The 13,245-nt window shown below is 45.6% G+C and overlaps 1 protein-coding gene across 1 annotated transcript in view; it reads right to left on the bottom strand.

Moving 5' to 3' along the window:
- Nucleotides 1–13,245, bottom strand: part of GFRAL (GDNF family receptor alpha like) — a 122,659-nt gene that overhangs the window by 61,765 nt on the left and 47,649 nt on the right. The window contains exon 3 of the mRNA XM_075338450.1: nt 10,259–10,678. Coding sequence (XP_075194565.1) covers nt 10,259–10,678 — 420 coding nt within the window. The remainder of the gene's footprint in view (nt 1–10,258; nt 10,679–13,245) is intronic.

A 13,245-nucleotide genomic window follows, 5' to 3' on the forward strand; every position in this document is an offset into this window, starting at 1 on the left:
TGAGTCCGGTGGAGACTCGAGGAGCTCACCTGGGACAGGGACACGGCCTGTCGAAGGAGATACTGCCGGAGCAGCAAGGCAGGAACACGGCCTGCTGAAGGAGATACTGCCGGAGCAGCAAGGCAGGAACACGGCCTGCAAACCAGGTGCTGCCTAAGCAGCAAGGGCCAAGCCCACAAAAGACAATAATGCCTGAGCAGTGGCGTGGCAGCACGCTGCCAGACATCCAAACATAGAAGGACAGTCGCGCACCGCCATGATGGCAGGGGGAGCTTTTAAGGAGGTGTAGCTCCACCCAAGGGCGGGCGCGAGACGGGCGTGACACAATCAGGGTTTGTGACGTCCTGGCCCAGCCAGTCAGGATTCAGCACATCACCAGCCTCGTCATGGGGCCGTGTGATATCAGTGAGCGAATCAGAAGACGTCACGTGGAGCACATGCTCATCCTCCTGCCTCTGGGTCATAAAGGCGGGATCCTCGGTTTCACAATGTGCAGAGACATGGGAAGTCTTGCTGCTTCCCTGAGCATCTATTCTTTGCACACTGCGCAACCTCCCAGAGCCTCCATGATGCTGAGCAGGAGAGCTCGTGGCAGGCAAGGGATGGGAGACCGCTCCATTCCTTGCAAGGGGAGAACCACTAGGTGTCACCCTTCTGCTGTGTCTCTGAGGAGGCAACTCCTGCAGACTGCACAGTCTCCCAGACCTTTGGTGCTGCTGAGCAGGAGGGCTCGTGGCAGACAAGGAATGGGGGACCACCTCATTCCTTGCAACAAGAGAGCCACGACGTGTAACATTACCCCCTCGTCTAGGGCCCCCCCCCGCCTGCGCTTGAAGGCTGCCACCAAACCCGGGGCGTGGACATGCTCCTCCAATTCCCAGGACCTATGCTCCGGGCCACGACCGACCCACTCCACGAGGAAGTACCTCTTGCCCTGTACAATTTTTGTTCTTACTAGCTTCGCTACTTCAGGGTCGTCGGACAAAAAGCCAACCTGGGACAGCAGAGACCCCGAGGTTTTAGGTCGTACGGGTTTCAGAAGAGATACATGAAAAGTATTAGAAATAGCCCAGCATGGAGGGAGCTGGAGTCGATATACCGCCGGGGTTACCCGCTCTATTACTGTAAACGGACCCAGGTACCTAGGAGCAAACTCGGCTGTCTGTACCGGAAGGTTAATATGTTTAGAAGACAGCCACACTAGGTCACCAGGTACGAAAGATGGCACAGGATGTAGAAGACCCGCAGGCCTCCGCCTGAACGGTTTACTATACGCACACGACGTACGGACTCCCATATTCTTCTGTACATCCTGGGCTACCGCCGGCCCCCAATAATGCCTGACCCCTAGGTCTCTGGTCCCGTCGACCCCGAAGTGGGCCCCAACTTTGGAGGCATGATCCCATGACAGCACACCGTTCCGTGATTCAGAGGAAGTGAGGGTCTTACCAGGTGGCACCTGGTCTTGGGAAGTGGAAATGACCCTCCTCACGCTGATTGAAGGTGAAACAAGACACTGACTTTCTTCCGAAGGTTTCAAACATCGGGTAGCTACATGTCCCTCCTGCCCACAGGCAAAGCAAATGGCCGACGGCAGAGAACCTGTGGTAGAGGAGACCACTTTGGAGACTTCCATTGGCTCCACAGAGTCATCAACAGAGCTGGCTGGGAGACCGGTCTGGTGGGGAAGGGAAGTCAGAGGCTCTATAGACCAGGTAGACGTGGGTGCCGAAGAGACCTCGAGCCTCCGCTCCGCGTGGTGGATGTCTATGCAAGAGGCAAGCCGAATCAAGGACTCTAAGGTGGTCGGCACGTCATGCGTGGTCAGTGCGTCTTTGACGAACCCTGCCAGACCCTCCCAGAACACAGGGACCAGGACTTTATCTGGCCAGTACAGCTCTGCGGCGAGTGTCCTGAATTGTACTGCAAAGTTCCCGACTGAAGTGGGCCTTTGCCGAAGGCGTAGGAGCCGCAGCGCGGAGTCGTGGGTGACTTGAGGCCCGAGGAACACCTTTCTCATGGCCTCAAGATAAACTGGAAGGTGATTCACCACCCGATCTCCGCGCTCCCACAACGGCGTGGACCATTTTAGCGCTTTCCCTGTGAGCAGGGACTGGACGAAGGCTACCTTTTCCTTCTCAGTAGCGTAATCAGTCGCGGACAACTCCAAGTAGGTGGTAACCTGGTTTATGAAACCACGGCACTCAGAGCTGTCCCCGCTGAAGTGCTCTGGGAGCGCAAGGCGAGGCGACCTTCCGCACAATTCCACAGCCTGAGTAGCCGCCTGGGTGGCGACTGTTGCTAGAGCAGCCTTATCGGGGGAAGACCGCTCCACTGCTGCCAATCGTGACTCCAACTGCTGCACATAACGCAGCAACTGCTGCTGCTCTTCCGCCATAGCCAGACCTTTGGCGCGACCGTAATGTTACGAGGGAGACCCGGGGAAGCGTGCCAAGATGGGAAATGGACAGCTTCCGCCGGTCAAGGTCCACTGTGCGGTGTAAGGGACCGCTGCTATGGTCAGGAAAGAGTGAGCGGGTTGCTACTAGTGATCGTCTGGAATGTCACAGACGATCTATGTACACCGGTCCGCCCTAACCCGTGAGGGTTGTATGGCTCGGGGCTTCTCGATCGGTGTACGTGTTGCACGGAGACGCACAGAGGTGCCTACGCACGTGTGCCAGCGGGAGTCACAAGATATGGCATGAGGGTAGCACAGAGGTGCCCACGCACGTGTGCTTTCAATAACCAGGTGAGTCCGGTGGAGACTCGAGGAGCTCACCTGGGACAGGGACACGGCCTGTCGAAGGAGATACTGCCGGAGCAGCAAGGCAGGAACACGGCCTGCTGAAGGAGATACTGCCGAAGCAGCAAGGCAGGAACACGGCCTGCAAACCAGGTGCTGCCTAAGCAGCAAGGGCCAAGCCCACAAAAGACAATAATGCCTGAGCAGTGGCGTGGCAGCACGCTGCCAGACATCCAAACATAGAAGGACGGTCGCGCACCGCCATGATGGCAGGGGGAGCTTTTAAGGAGGTGTAGCTCCACCCAAGGGCGGGCGCGAGACGGGCGTGACACAATCAGGGTTCGTGACGTCCTGGCCCAGCCAGTCAGGATTCAGCACATCACCAGCCTCGTCATGGGGCCGTGTGATATCAGTGAGCGAATCAGAAGACATCACGTGGAGCACATGCTCATCCTCCTGCCTCTGGGTCATAAAGGCGGGATCCTCGGTTTCACAATGTGCAGAGACATGGGAAGTCTTGCTGCTTCCCTGAGCATCTATTCTTTGCACACTGCGCAACCTCCCAGAGCCTCTGTGATGCTGAGCAGGAGAGCTCGTGGCAGGCAAGGGATGGGAGACCGCTCCATTCCTTGCAAGGGGAGAACCACTAGGTGTCACCCTTCTGCTGTGTCTCTGAGGAGGCAACTCCTGCAGACTGCGCAGTCTCCCAGACCTTTGGCGCTGCTGAGCAGGAGGGCTCGTGGCAGACAAGCAATGGGGGACCACCTCATTCCTTGCAACAAGAGAGCCACGACATGTAACACATCACCACACACGTGATAGGAATTTAGAGTCACATGCACCGCTATAAAAAGGTGAACGTTTTAAAGATACTTGCACACGTTCCCTGAAGGAATGTGGGAAATGCGCGTCGGGATAAAGGACATTCAGGCCAGCCATCACAACTGTCAGGTCAGTAAACGCTGCATACAGATCTGCAATTATTAACTCAGGATCCAGCAATTCATGTAATGAGAGTACCCACTTTGGGTAAACCATACCAAGATGTATATCCTGAAGCATATTCTGTGCAGAGAATATAGAATTGTAGTGGATATATTATACATACCCAAGTAAGCACAAGCTATTAATTAGATCAACTATTTTTGATAAATTGTTATTGGGTTATATATTATATATGAGGTAAAGCAGTTTTCTACTGTTATGTCTTATGCTAGCACAATGATATGTCCAGTGTGATATTTTTGATGACTCCGTGATATACATATATGGTTGAAAAGATATTTCAATATTCAATTTAATAAAGTCGTATTTTTAAAGTTACGTACTGTCCCAAATGTTTTTTTGTGGTTCTATATGCCTTATAATACAGTAAGAGGTTGGGGACTCCCAATCCACCATCCTGAGACTTATAGTGAAGAATATGCCTGGTAACTCTTGGGGTTTTATTAGCCCATATGAATTTGAATAGCGTAGATTGAAGAAAGGATAGCTTAGACTTGGGTATATAAAGAGGGATATATCTAAGAAAATACAGTATTTTGGAGAGGCACAACATTTTGCAGGTATTTATTCTAGCAATACATGACAATTCTAGAAAGACCATTCTATCCATGTCAGGTTTAATTGAGGATATGAGGTCTTTAATATTTTCCTCAACTAGGTTAAAGGAAAGAGAGCCTGTGACTATCTTTAGCTAAAAGGTGCATCTCTTGGTTACAGGCTATATCGCACCCAGAAGCTAACACCTTTTTTTCAGACACAAGACCACTTAAAGGGGGAATTCAATCCCCTGGCATTAATAGACAGTAACTTAATACCCATAATAGCAAAGATGTTTTGACAAATACTCTCCCCTCTAAAGGCTCCTCTGCAGGCAAGCAAAAGAGAGGATAGGCTGTGGAGTCAAAAGTGGCATGATAGTGGCATTACAAACAGGGAAACAAACTTTAAACAACATGGACAAACCAACAAAGTATACACAGAAGTGCAAAAGCACTCGTGCAGAGGGACCAGAGTCCTGCTGCACTTGGGCTACAGATCCCAAAGGGACTCACAGCTCACCAGCCATGAAAAAGGACTGGCTTTTGGATCGGGAAAAAAAAACACCAAAAAAATTAAGAAAGAAAAATATTTTCAAAAATACACATATTTGGTATCAGTGCCTTTGTAAAAGTCAGATCTAGTGAAATATAAAATAAACTCATCTAATCGGTAAATGATGTAATGACAAAAAAAGTAAAATACCAGAATTGAGGTTTTTTTGCCTACTGCAACAACACAAAAAGTAATTACAGGCAATCAAAACATCTACTCCAAAATTATACCAATGAAAACATTGGCTCTGGGAACAAAAAACAAGCCCTCATATAGCTCCATATTCTGAAAATGTAAACCATTAAGGCAAACATTGTTATTTGTATTTTTATTTACAATTGTTTTTTTTTTTTCACTACTTAAGGCCCCTTTCACACGTCAGAGATTCTGGTACATTTGTGCTTTTTTTTAAACGTACCAGAATCACTGACATACGCAGACCCATTATAATGAATGGGTCTGCTCACACGTCAGTGATTTTTCACTGCACGTGTCTCCGTGCGGCGTACCCGCGTGTGCATGTTTGTCGCACGGAGACGTCCATTTTTTTCTGGCATCACTGATGTCCCACGGACCATGCAGTGGTGTGATCCGTGAAACACGTGCCAGAAAAAAACATGCTTTTAAAATAAAAAACATTTTAACTCACCCAGCGTCCAGCGATGTCCTCTGCAGCCCGTTCTCCCTGCTGCTTCTAAGCCGGCTGATTACTGTCGCGCATATTCATTATGCGCGACACAGCCGACCCGGAAGCAGCTGCTGCAGGGGTCACCGCCGGCCAGATGCTGCACCGCGGGAGCGATCAGCACCATGGACAGCGGGAGCGCGCACAGGTGAGTTGATTTCTAAGTGCAATCATGGGCCACAGAGAACGGAGCCCGGATTGCACTTAGACAACCCACGTGTGCCGAGATTCACGGCACACGCAGGGACATGTGCGTGTTTTACACGCCAGTGAAAAGCGTCTGTGTTTTTCACTGACGTGTGAAACGGGCCTAAATCAAACAAAAACTAGGTATGATTAGTTTCAAGTAATTACACCGACTTAGAGAATCATATTGCAAGGTCATTTTTACTACAAAATGAACATTGTAAATAAAAAAAACTTTAAAAACATTTGTGAAGTTGCGCTCTTTTTGCTATTTTGATGCAATTGGAATTTTTTTCCCTACATTCTAGTGCATCAGATGATAAGATCAATGATGCAGTTCAAAAGTACAACTCATCTGGCAAAAAAAAAAATCCTCCAGAAAGCGATCAACTGAAAAACAAAAAGTTATGACTCTTTGGGAAAGGTTGGGAAAAAAAAATTAAAGTGAAAAAATGGAAAATCGCCGAGTTGGAAAGGGGTTAATGTAATTGAGAAAAATAACACAATTTCTAGTATTTGCACTGTGCTTCATACTGCTAGCATACCTACTTTACTTTAATTGATACCTGTCTGGTACAGCTCTATGTGATTGATGGATTGTCAACAAAGGTAGAGTGCAAGTACTAGCAATCATTAGACATTACTAGTCCTGATGAAATGCATTCCAGGTAACTTGACAGTTTTACATGTGCTTTTTCTCAACTTTATTTCTAACCCTGATGATTTCAAAAGTCATTTGTTTAGAATTGTAGTAGCATACTGTATATCAGCATTCCCCTAATTACTTTTACATATTATCACTAGTAATGGTCGAGTATGCTCAGTACTCAATTGAACATTGAGGTGCTTGAGACTCTTGATACTCGAGGGCTTTGGTACTCGGAGTCCATGCTTGAGTCCCTGCCTCGCATGTTTTTTGGCTTTTTTCAGCTACTAAACTTGTGGGTATTACCTGCCAATCATGGTAATGCCATAGTAATTTGGATTACTCACAAAGTAATGACTAACCCAAATACCGTACTATTCGTGCGAGTAGCGAATAGTGCGAAATTTGGGTTACTCATTACTTTGAGAGTTCTTCTCCATTGACTTGCATTGACATGTTATTCGGAATGAATATGCGAGTATTAGACAGTACCCGCAATGATTATAGTGTGTGCGAATAGTTAGGTACTCACTCCACTCTAGTTCCAGTCATTGTTGTTGCCATGTACAACCAGCAGTCCATTTCAGGACCAATTTAAATACATTCTATTTTCTAATAATACTGCTGTTAGTCTGCTGTTAGTGTCAGCTTTTGTGAGCTTCTGAAATAGGAATAGTTTTTTAGAGGCATATAGGCACGGATTCCTGCTTTACAGACCTTGCTGCCTCTGCTACGTAAAAAAATCTATTCTTTAATAATACCTCTCTGAAAGTTGTTTAGTGTAGGGCAAGCTGCGGATTGTATATTAGAGACTTTTAGAGATTTTAGCCTTACAGAACGTGCTTCTTTTTAAAAATATGTATTTAATTCTCAAATAATACCGCTCTTAGTCTGCAATTAGTCTAGGGTCAGCTTCTGGAGTAGGAATAGTGTATTAGAGGCATTTAGGCAGATTTCATTTCATTCTAGTCCTTGTGCTGTGACAAAAAAAACAACAGTCCTTTTTATGGCTAATTTAAATACATTTTATGCTCTAATAATACCATTTTTAGCCTGCAATTAGTGTCATGTTTTTAGTGTAGGGCAAGCTGCTGTACTAGGGATTGTGAATTAGAGGCATGTATGCACGGATTCTATCCTTATAGAACTGCTATGTAAAATAAAAACTTGTCTCTAATAATACTGCTCATAGCTGTATATAGTGTAGGGCAAGCTGCTGGAGAAGAGATAGTATATTAAAGGCATGTAGGAAGGGATTCTAGCCTTACAGACACTGCAGCAACTGTGCTACGTAAAAAATCCATTCTAATCTCATTTAGTACTGCTCTTAGCTGACTACATAATTTAAAATACGCAAGATGTGCTGTAAGAGACAGGGAAGTGGACATCACACTGATGGCGGTTCATGCAAAGCCATGGGCAAGGGCAAACTGCACCTGCTGTGGCAGAACACCAAATCTAGCTTCCTGTCCCATTGTGCAGGGGGGGCAAGGAAAATTGTTGAAGCCAGAACAGTGCGAGCGGGTTGTGAGTTGGATGGCAGATAATGCTTCCAGTTTGTTTCCCAGCACCACCCTGTCATCCACATGTTCCAGTCTCACTAGCCAACGGTCAGGACCACATAATATTCACCCTTATCTTCCTTCCTCCCACCATGGTGAGACCAAGAAGACAAGTGATCCCACATGTTAACACTCCAAAAAGCTCTTTACCTTTACATTTATGGCTTTTTATGGCCTCTCACTATCCATGTTTCAAGAGTCCTATGAGGAGATCATGTTCGGTGATGCCAAAATATTTGAGCTGCCATGGTCAGAAGAAGGCAACAGTGTGAAACAGCAATTACTGTCTCAACAGGATGATGATGATGATACACAGTTGACAACAAAACATATTAAGTCTACAAGTCAGGAGGAGAAAATGAGTGCGGAAGTGGAAGACAAGGTGGTGTATGATAATGTGACTGACCCAACCTGGGAGGATTTCATGCAGAGCAATGGCAGCAGTGCAGAGTGAGTGGCATCCACAGAATTACAACATGCAGGAAGAGGCAGTGGGGTGGTCAGATTGAGAAGCGGCCAAGAGCCAGATCTCAGGCCAAGGGTTAGGTATTCCCAAGTCTAGTGCTTTTTAACAGAGAGTGCAGAAGACAGAAATCATCATTTGCAACTGTTCCGTACCAAGCTCAGTAGGGGCCAAACTACTATGACCCTGACCACCACCCATCATGCTCAGACATGTATCATCCAATTACCCGACTAGGTGGGCCAAATACCTGGGTTCAAAATCCTTGTCTGTGGGTGATTACACTACCTCTTTCCCTTTGTTACATTCTGGTCATTCCCATTTTTAGGAAGCAGGCTTGGATGCCTCCAGCCCTGAACCTGTCTTTGCAAATTTGCAAAGACTATCAGAAAACACATCCACTTACTTGTCCCAGCGCAGCATGCAGTTGGCTTTACTCCTGGCCTTGGAATGCAAGCGGAGACACATACCCACCCACAGGCCCAAACACTAAACGACCACATTTCCAGACTGCTTGCCCTGGATATGTTGTCTTTAAAGCTTGTGGACACTGAGGCTTTCAGCAACCTCATGGCGGCGACCGTCACTTGGTACTGAAGACCTCAGCTTTCACTATTTCCCTCGTTATGCATTTCTTCATTAAACAAGCACGTGTCCCAGAATATCACCCATGCCATCACCAACTCAGTTACTGGGAAGGTCCACTTAACCACCAACATGTGGACAAGTGCTTGTGGCTAGGGATGCTACATTTCCCTTACAGCACCTCGGGTGAACCTTGTGAAGGGCGGCTCAAGATGGAGCTTGGGACGGCACTCGCGCTGCCGACTCCTAGAATTTTGGGCCATAGTTACATCAGTGTTTTCCCTACCTCCTACACCAGTTCCTGTTCTCCCTCTTCCTCTTTATCCTCCATCTCCGAATTGTCGACATTATCAGTAGCAAATTGGAAGCACTGCAGCACTGCCTCGGTGAAGCAAGAACTCATTTCTTTAGGTGGGAAAAAGCACAGGGCAGCAAAGTTGTTGAAATGTCTAACAGACCAGACAGATCTATGACTCTGTCTGCTGAACCTCCAACCAGCAATGGTTGTGTGTGACTTTAGCCATAATCTGGTGGCGGCTCTGAAGCTTGGGAAGCTGACACACCTACCATGTCTAGCCCCACGTGCTCAACTTAGTGGTTAATAATTTTGTGAAAACCTACCCAGATTTACCTGAGCTACTTGTGAAGGTGCACCTCTGTCTGTGCCCACTTCTGCAAATCAGCTACAGCCGCCGGTCTGGCAGTACTTGCAAGTGCAAGTTCAATGACTGTTTTGTGGCCTGCAGACTTGCTGGAACGTGACACTACATATGTTGGCAAGGCTTTCTGAGCAGCAAAGAGCAGTAGTTGAATACCAGCTACAACATGCCTGACGATATTCCGGTTATCCTCCGCACATAAGAACCGATGACTGGTCATGGATGTCTGACATCTGTGCAGTTTTCCAAAACTTTGAGGAATCAACCAAAATGGTGAGCAGCAATGATGCCATAATTAGCGTAGCCATCTCGCTTCTGTGTTTGAGTAAACTGCTCGCTGCTGACAATGAAAGATTGTCATCTGTATGCCCATGTAGATTGCTTAGGATAATTCATTATAGTGACAGATCCTTGAAATGATGGCACAAAATACAGCCAAGGGCATATGTTTTATGCTTTACAGGAAAAATGAAAAATATGTTTTAACCCCTTTCTATCAGACAGTTTTCACCTTTGTAAGTGTTAAGGATGATTGATCATACTGACAGATTCCCTTTAACAAAGTGCATATATAAATAATTCTAAAACTGCATATATAAATATTAATACAATATTTTGGTTTTACTTACAAGAATGCAAGTCCAAAGCAGTAAAATCAGTTTTGTCTTCTGAATATGTGGAAATTTGCTTTTCTTTTACATGCTGTAAACAGGTATTATTATAAATGCTATTCCAAACTTTGAGACATTTTCTTTTTGTTGAGCTGTTGCATACGCAGTTTCCCATGACGGTCCTTTTTAGCTCACTCCAAGCTGTCAAGCAACCTTGTACTGCATCATTGAGAAGGCATTCATGTGGGTGATCGCAGTGAAGTTTGAAGTTTTCATATAAAGAAAGGCAATTACGGTTCTCTTTGCATAATTGTTTCGCCAAGATGCAGTCATTTGGTTTTCCTGATGAAATACCCACAGAAACTTTAGGATTTTGTATGAATCCTTTTTGTATAATGGAGTGTTTTTGCTTAATGGGTCCTGCAGGAACGGTGGGTTCTGCATGTAAATGAGAGAGATAATATTAAAATCATAATACTACACTCTATACCTCTTTAAAATAGCCAATTATGATTTGGTTACCCAACACAGCCAAGATAATCTTTTACCAGCTGTGCTTCCCTCTCATTGATACTACTTTTACATACTTCAGGTTGCTACATAATGTAGTTACTAGAATGTAATTAGGAAAAAGACTCTTAGGTACAATCCAAGTTTTTTTTTACTGGATATACCATAGCAGAAAATGTAACACATATGTTTGAGCTTCAGAGGTGTTGTAAGGGCTCAGCAGAGGGTGCAAAACAGCTGAGTGGCCCCTAACCGGTAACCTTGATTACAACTATGGTGGCACAGCCTAATTTTACGTACAGGGAACATTAGCAGGTGATCACGCTTTTACTGAAAATTAATCTATACATAGACCAACACCAATATTTTCACCACATGGTGACATATACTGTAGTGGTAGATACCAGTGCTGTAGAAAATGTAAGACATTACAGTACAATTAAAGATGGTTCTTTCTGGTAGAGTTGATCACTTTTTGCATTTTTTCCAACTGGCCCAGACCATCATCACAACTTCTCCAGCCAGGACTTTTATGCAGAGATTACAGCAAAGACAGATTAAGGGCTCATGCGCATGTAACTGCTGATTCTTCTGCAGTGATTTGACAGCACATGTGTGCTTCAAATCGCTGCAGAATGAATGCAGTATTTTTGTTAAAAAAAGCCGATTTCATGCGCTCGGGATGCTGCCCCCACCATAGACAGAGTAGGAGCTGCATCCAGAATGCAGAAATAATTGACATGCTGCTGTTATGAACGCACAGATTGGGGTCAAAATTTTAGCACCATCGCTGCGTTCATAAAAGCAACGTGAGCACGTCTCATGCACAATCTACTTAGATTGTGCAGGGGACGCAGGACGCATGCATTTATGCTGCAGTTCAATACGCAGTGTAAATGCATGCTATTACGCAACGTGCGCATGAGCCCTTAAGGTCTCATATTTCCAGCACCATCCCCATCTAGTCCCAACCTGCACGAATTACTCATCCTCCTAATACCCAATTGCTGAGCTGCTGCTGCCATACGTGTTTCTACTACTGCACCTGCTGTGTAGCACAATAATATTCACCCACATAATAATGCCCACCATTTTGTCCCTTACATACAGTTAGGTCCAGAAATATTTGGACAGTGACACAAGTTTTGTTATTTTAGCTGTTTACAAAAACATGTTCAGAAATACAATTATATATATAATATGGGCTGAAAGTGCACACTCCCAGCTGCAATATGAGAGTTTTCACATCCAAATCGGAGAAAGGGTTTAGGAATCATAGCTCTGTAATGCATAGCCTCCTCTTTTTCAAGGGACCAAAAGTAAGTGGACAAGGGACTCTAAGGGCTGCAATTAACTCTGAAGGCATCTCACTCGCTAACCTGTAATCAATGAAGTAGTTAAAAGGTCTGGGGTTGATTACAGGTGTGTGGTTTTGCATTTGGAAGCTGTTGCTGTGACCAGACAACATGCGGTCTAAGGAACTCTCAATTGAGGTGAAGCAGAACATCCTGAGGCTGAAAAAAAAGAAAAAATCCATCAGAGAGGTAGCAGACATGCTTGGAGTAGCAAAATCAACAGTCGGGTACATTATGAGAAAAAAGGAATTGATTGGTGAGCTTGGGAACTCAAAAAGGCCTGGGCGTCCACGGATGACAACAGTGGTGGGTGATCGCCGCATACTTTCTTTGGTGAAGAAGAACCCGTTCACAACATCAACTGAAGTCCAGAACACTCTCAGTGAAGTAGGTGTATCTGTCTCTAAGTCAACAGTAAAGAGAAGAATCCATGAAAGTAAATACAAAGGGTTCACATCTAGATGCAAACCATTCATCAATTCCAAAAATAAACAGGCCAGAGTTAAATTTGCTGAAAAACACCTCATGAAGCCAGCTCAGTTCTGGAAAAGTATTCTATGGACAGATGAGACCAAGATCAACCTGTACCAGAATGATGGGAAGAAAAAAGTTTGGAGAAGAAAGGGAACGGCACATGATCCAAGGCACACCACATCCTTTGTAAAACATGATGGAGGCAACGTGATGGCATGGCCATGCATGGCTTTCAATGGCACTGGGTCACTTGTGTTTATTGATGACATAACAGCAGACAAGAGTAGCCGGATGAATTCTGAAGTGTACCAGAATATACTTTCAGCCCAGATTCAGCCAAATGCCGCAAAGTTGATCGGACGGCGCTTCATAGTACAGATGGACAATGACCCCAAGCATACAGCCAAAGCTACCCAGGAGTTCATGAGTGCAAAAAAGTGGAACATTCTGCAATGGCCAAGTCAATCACCAGATCTTAACCCAATTGAGCATGCATATCACTTGCTCAAATCCAGACTTAAGACGGAAAGACCCACAAACAAGCAAGACCTGAAGGCTGCGGCTGTAAAGGCCTGGCAAAGCATTAAGAAGGAGGAAACCCAGCGTTTGGTGATGTCCATGGGTTCCAGACTTAAGGCAGTGATTGCCTCCAAAGGATTCGCAACA

This window comes from Anomaloglossus baeobatrachus, chromosome 3, assembly GCF_048569485.1.
Source record: "Anomaloglossus baeobatrachus isolate aAnoBae1 chromosome 3, aAnoBae1.hap1, whole genome shotgun sequence".
Classification (NCBI taxonomy): domain Eukaryota; kingdom Metazoa; phylum Chordata; class Amphibia; order Anura; family Aromobatidae; genus Anomaloglossus; species Anomaloglossus baeobatrachus.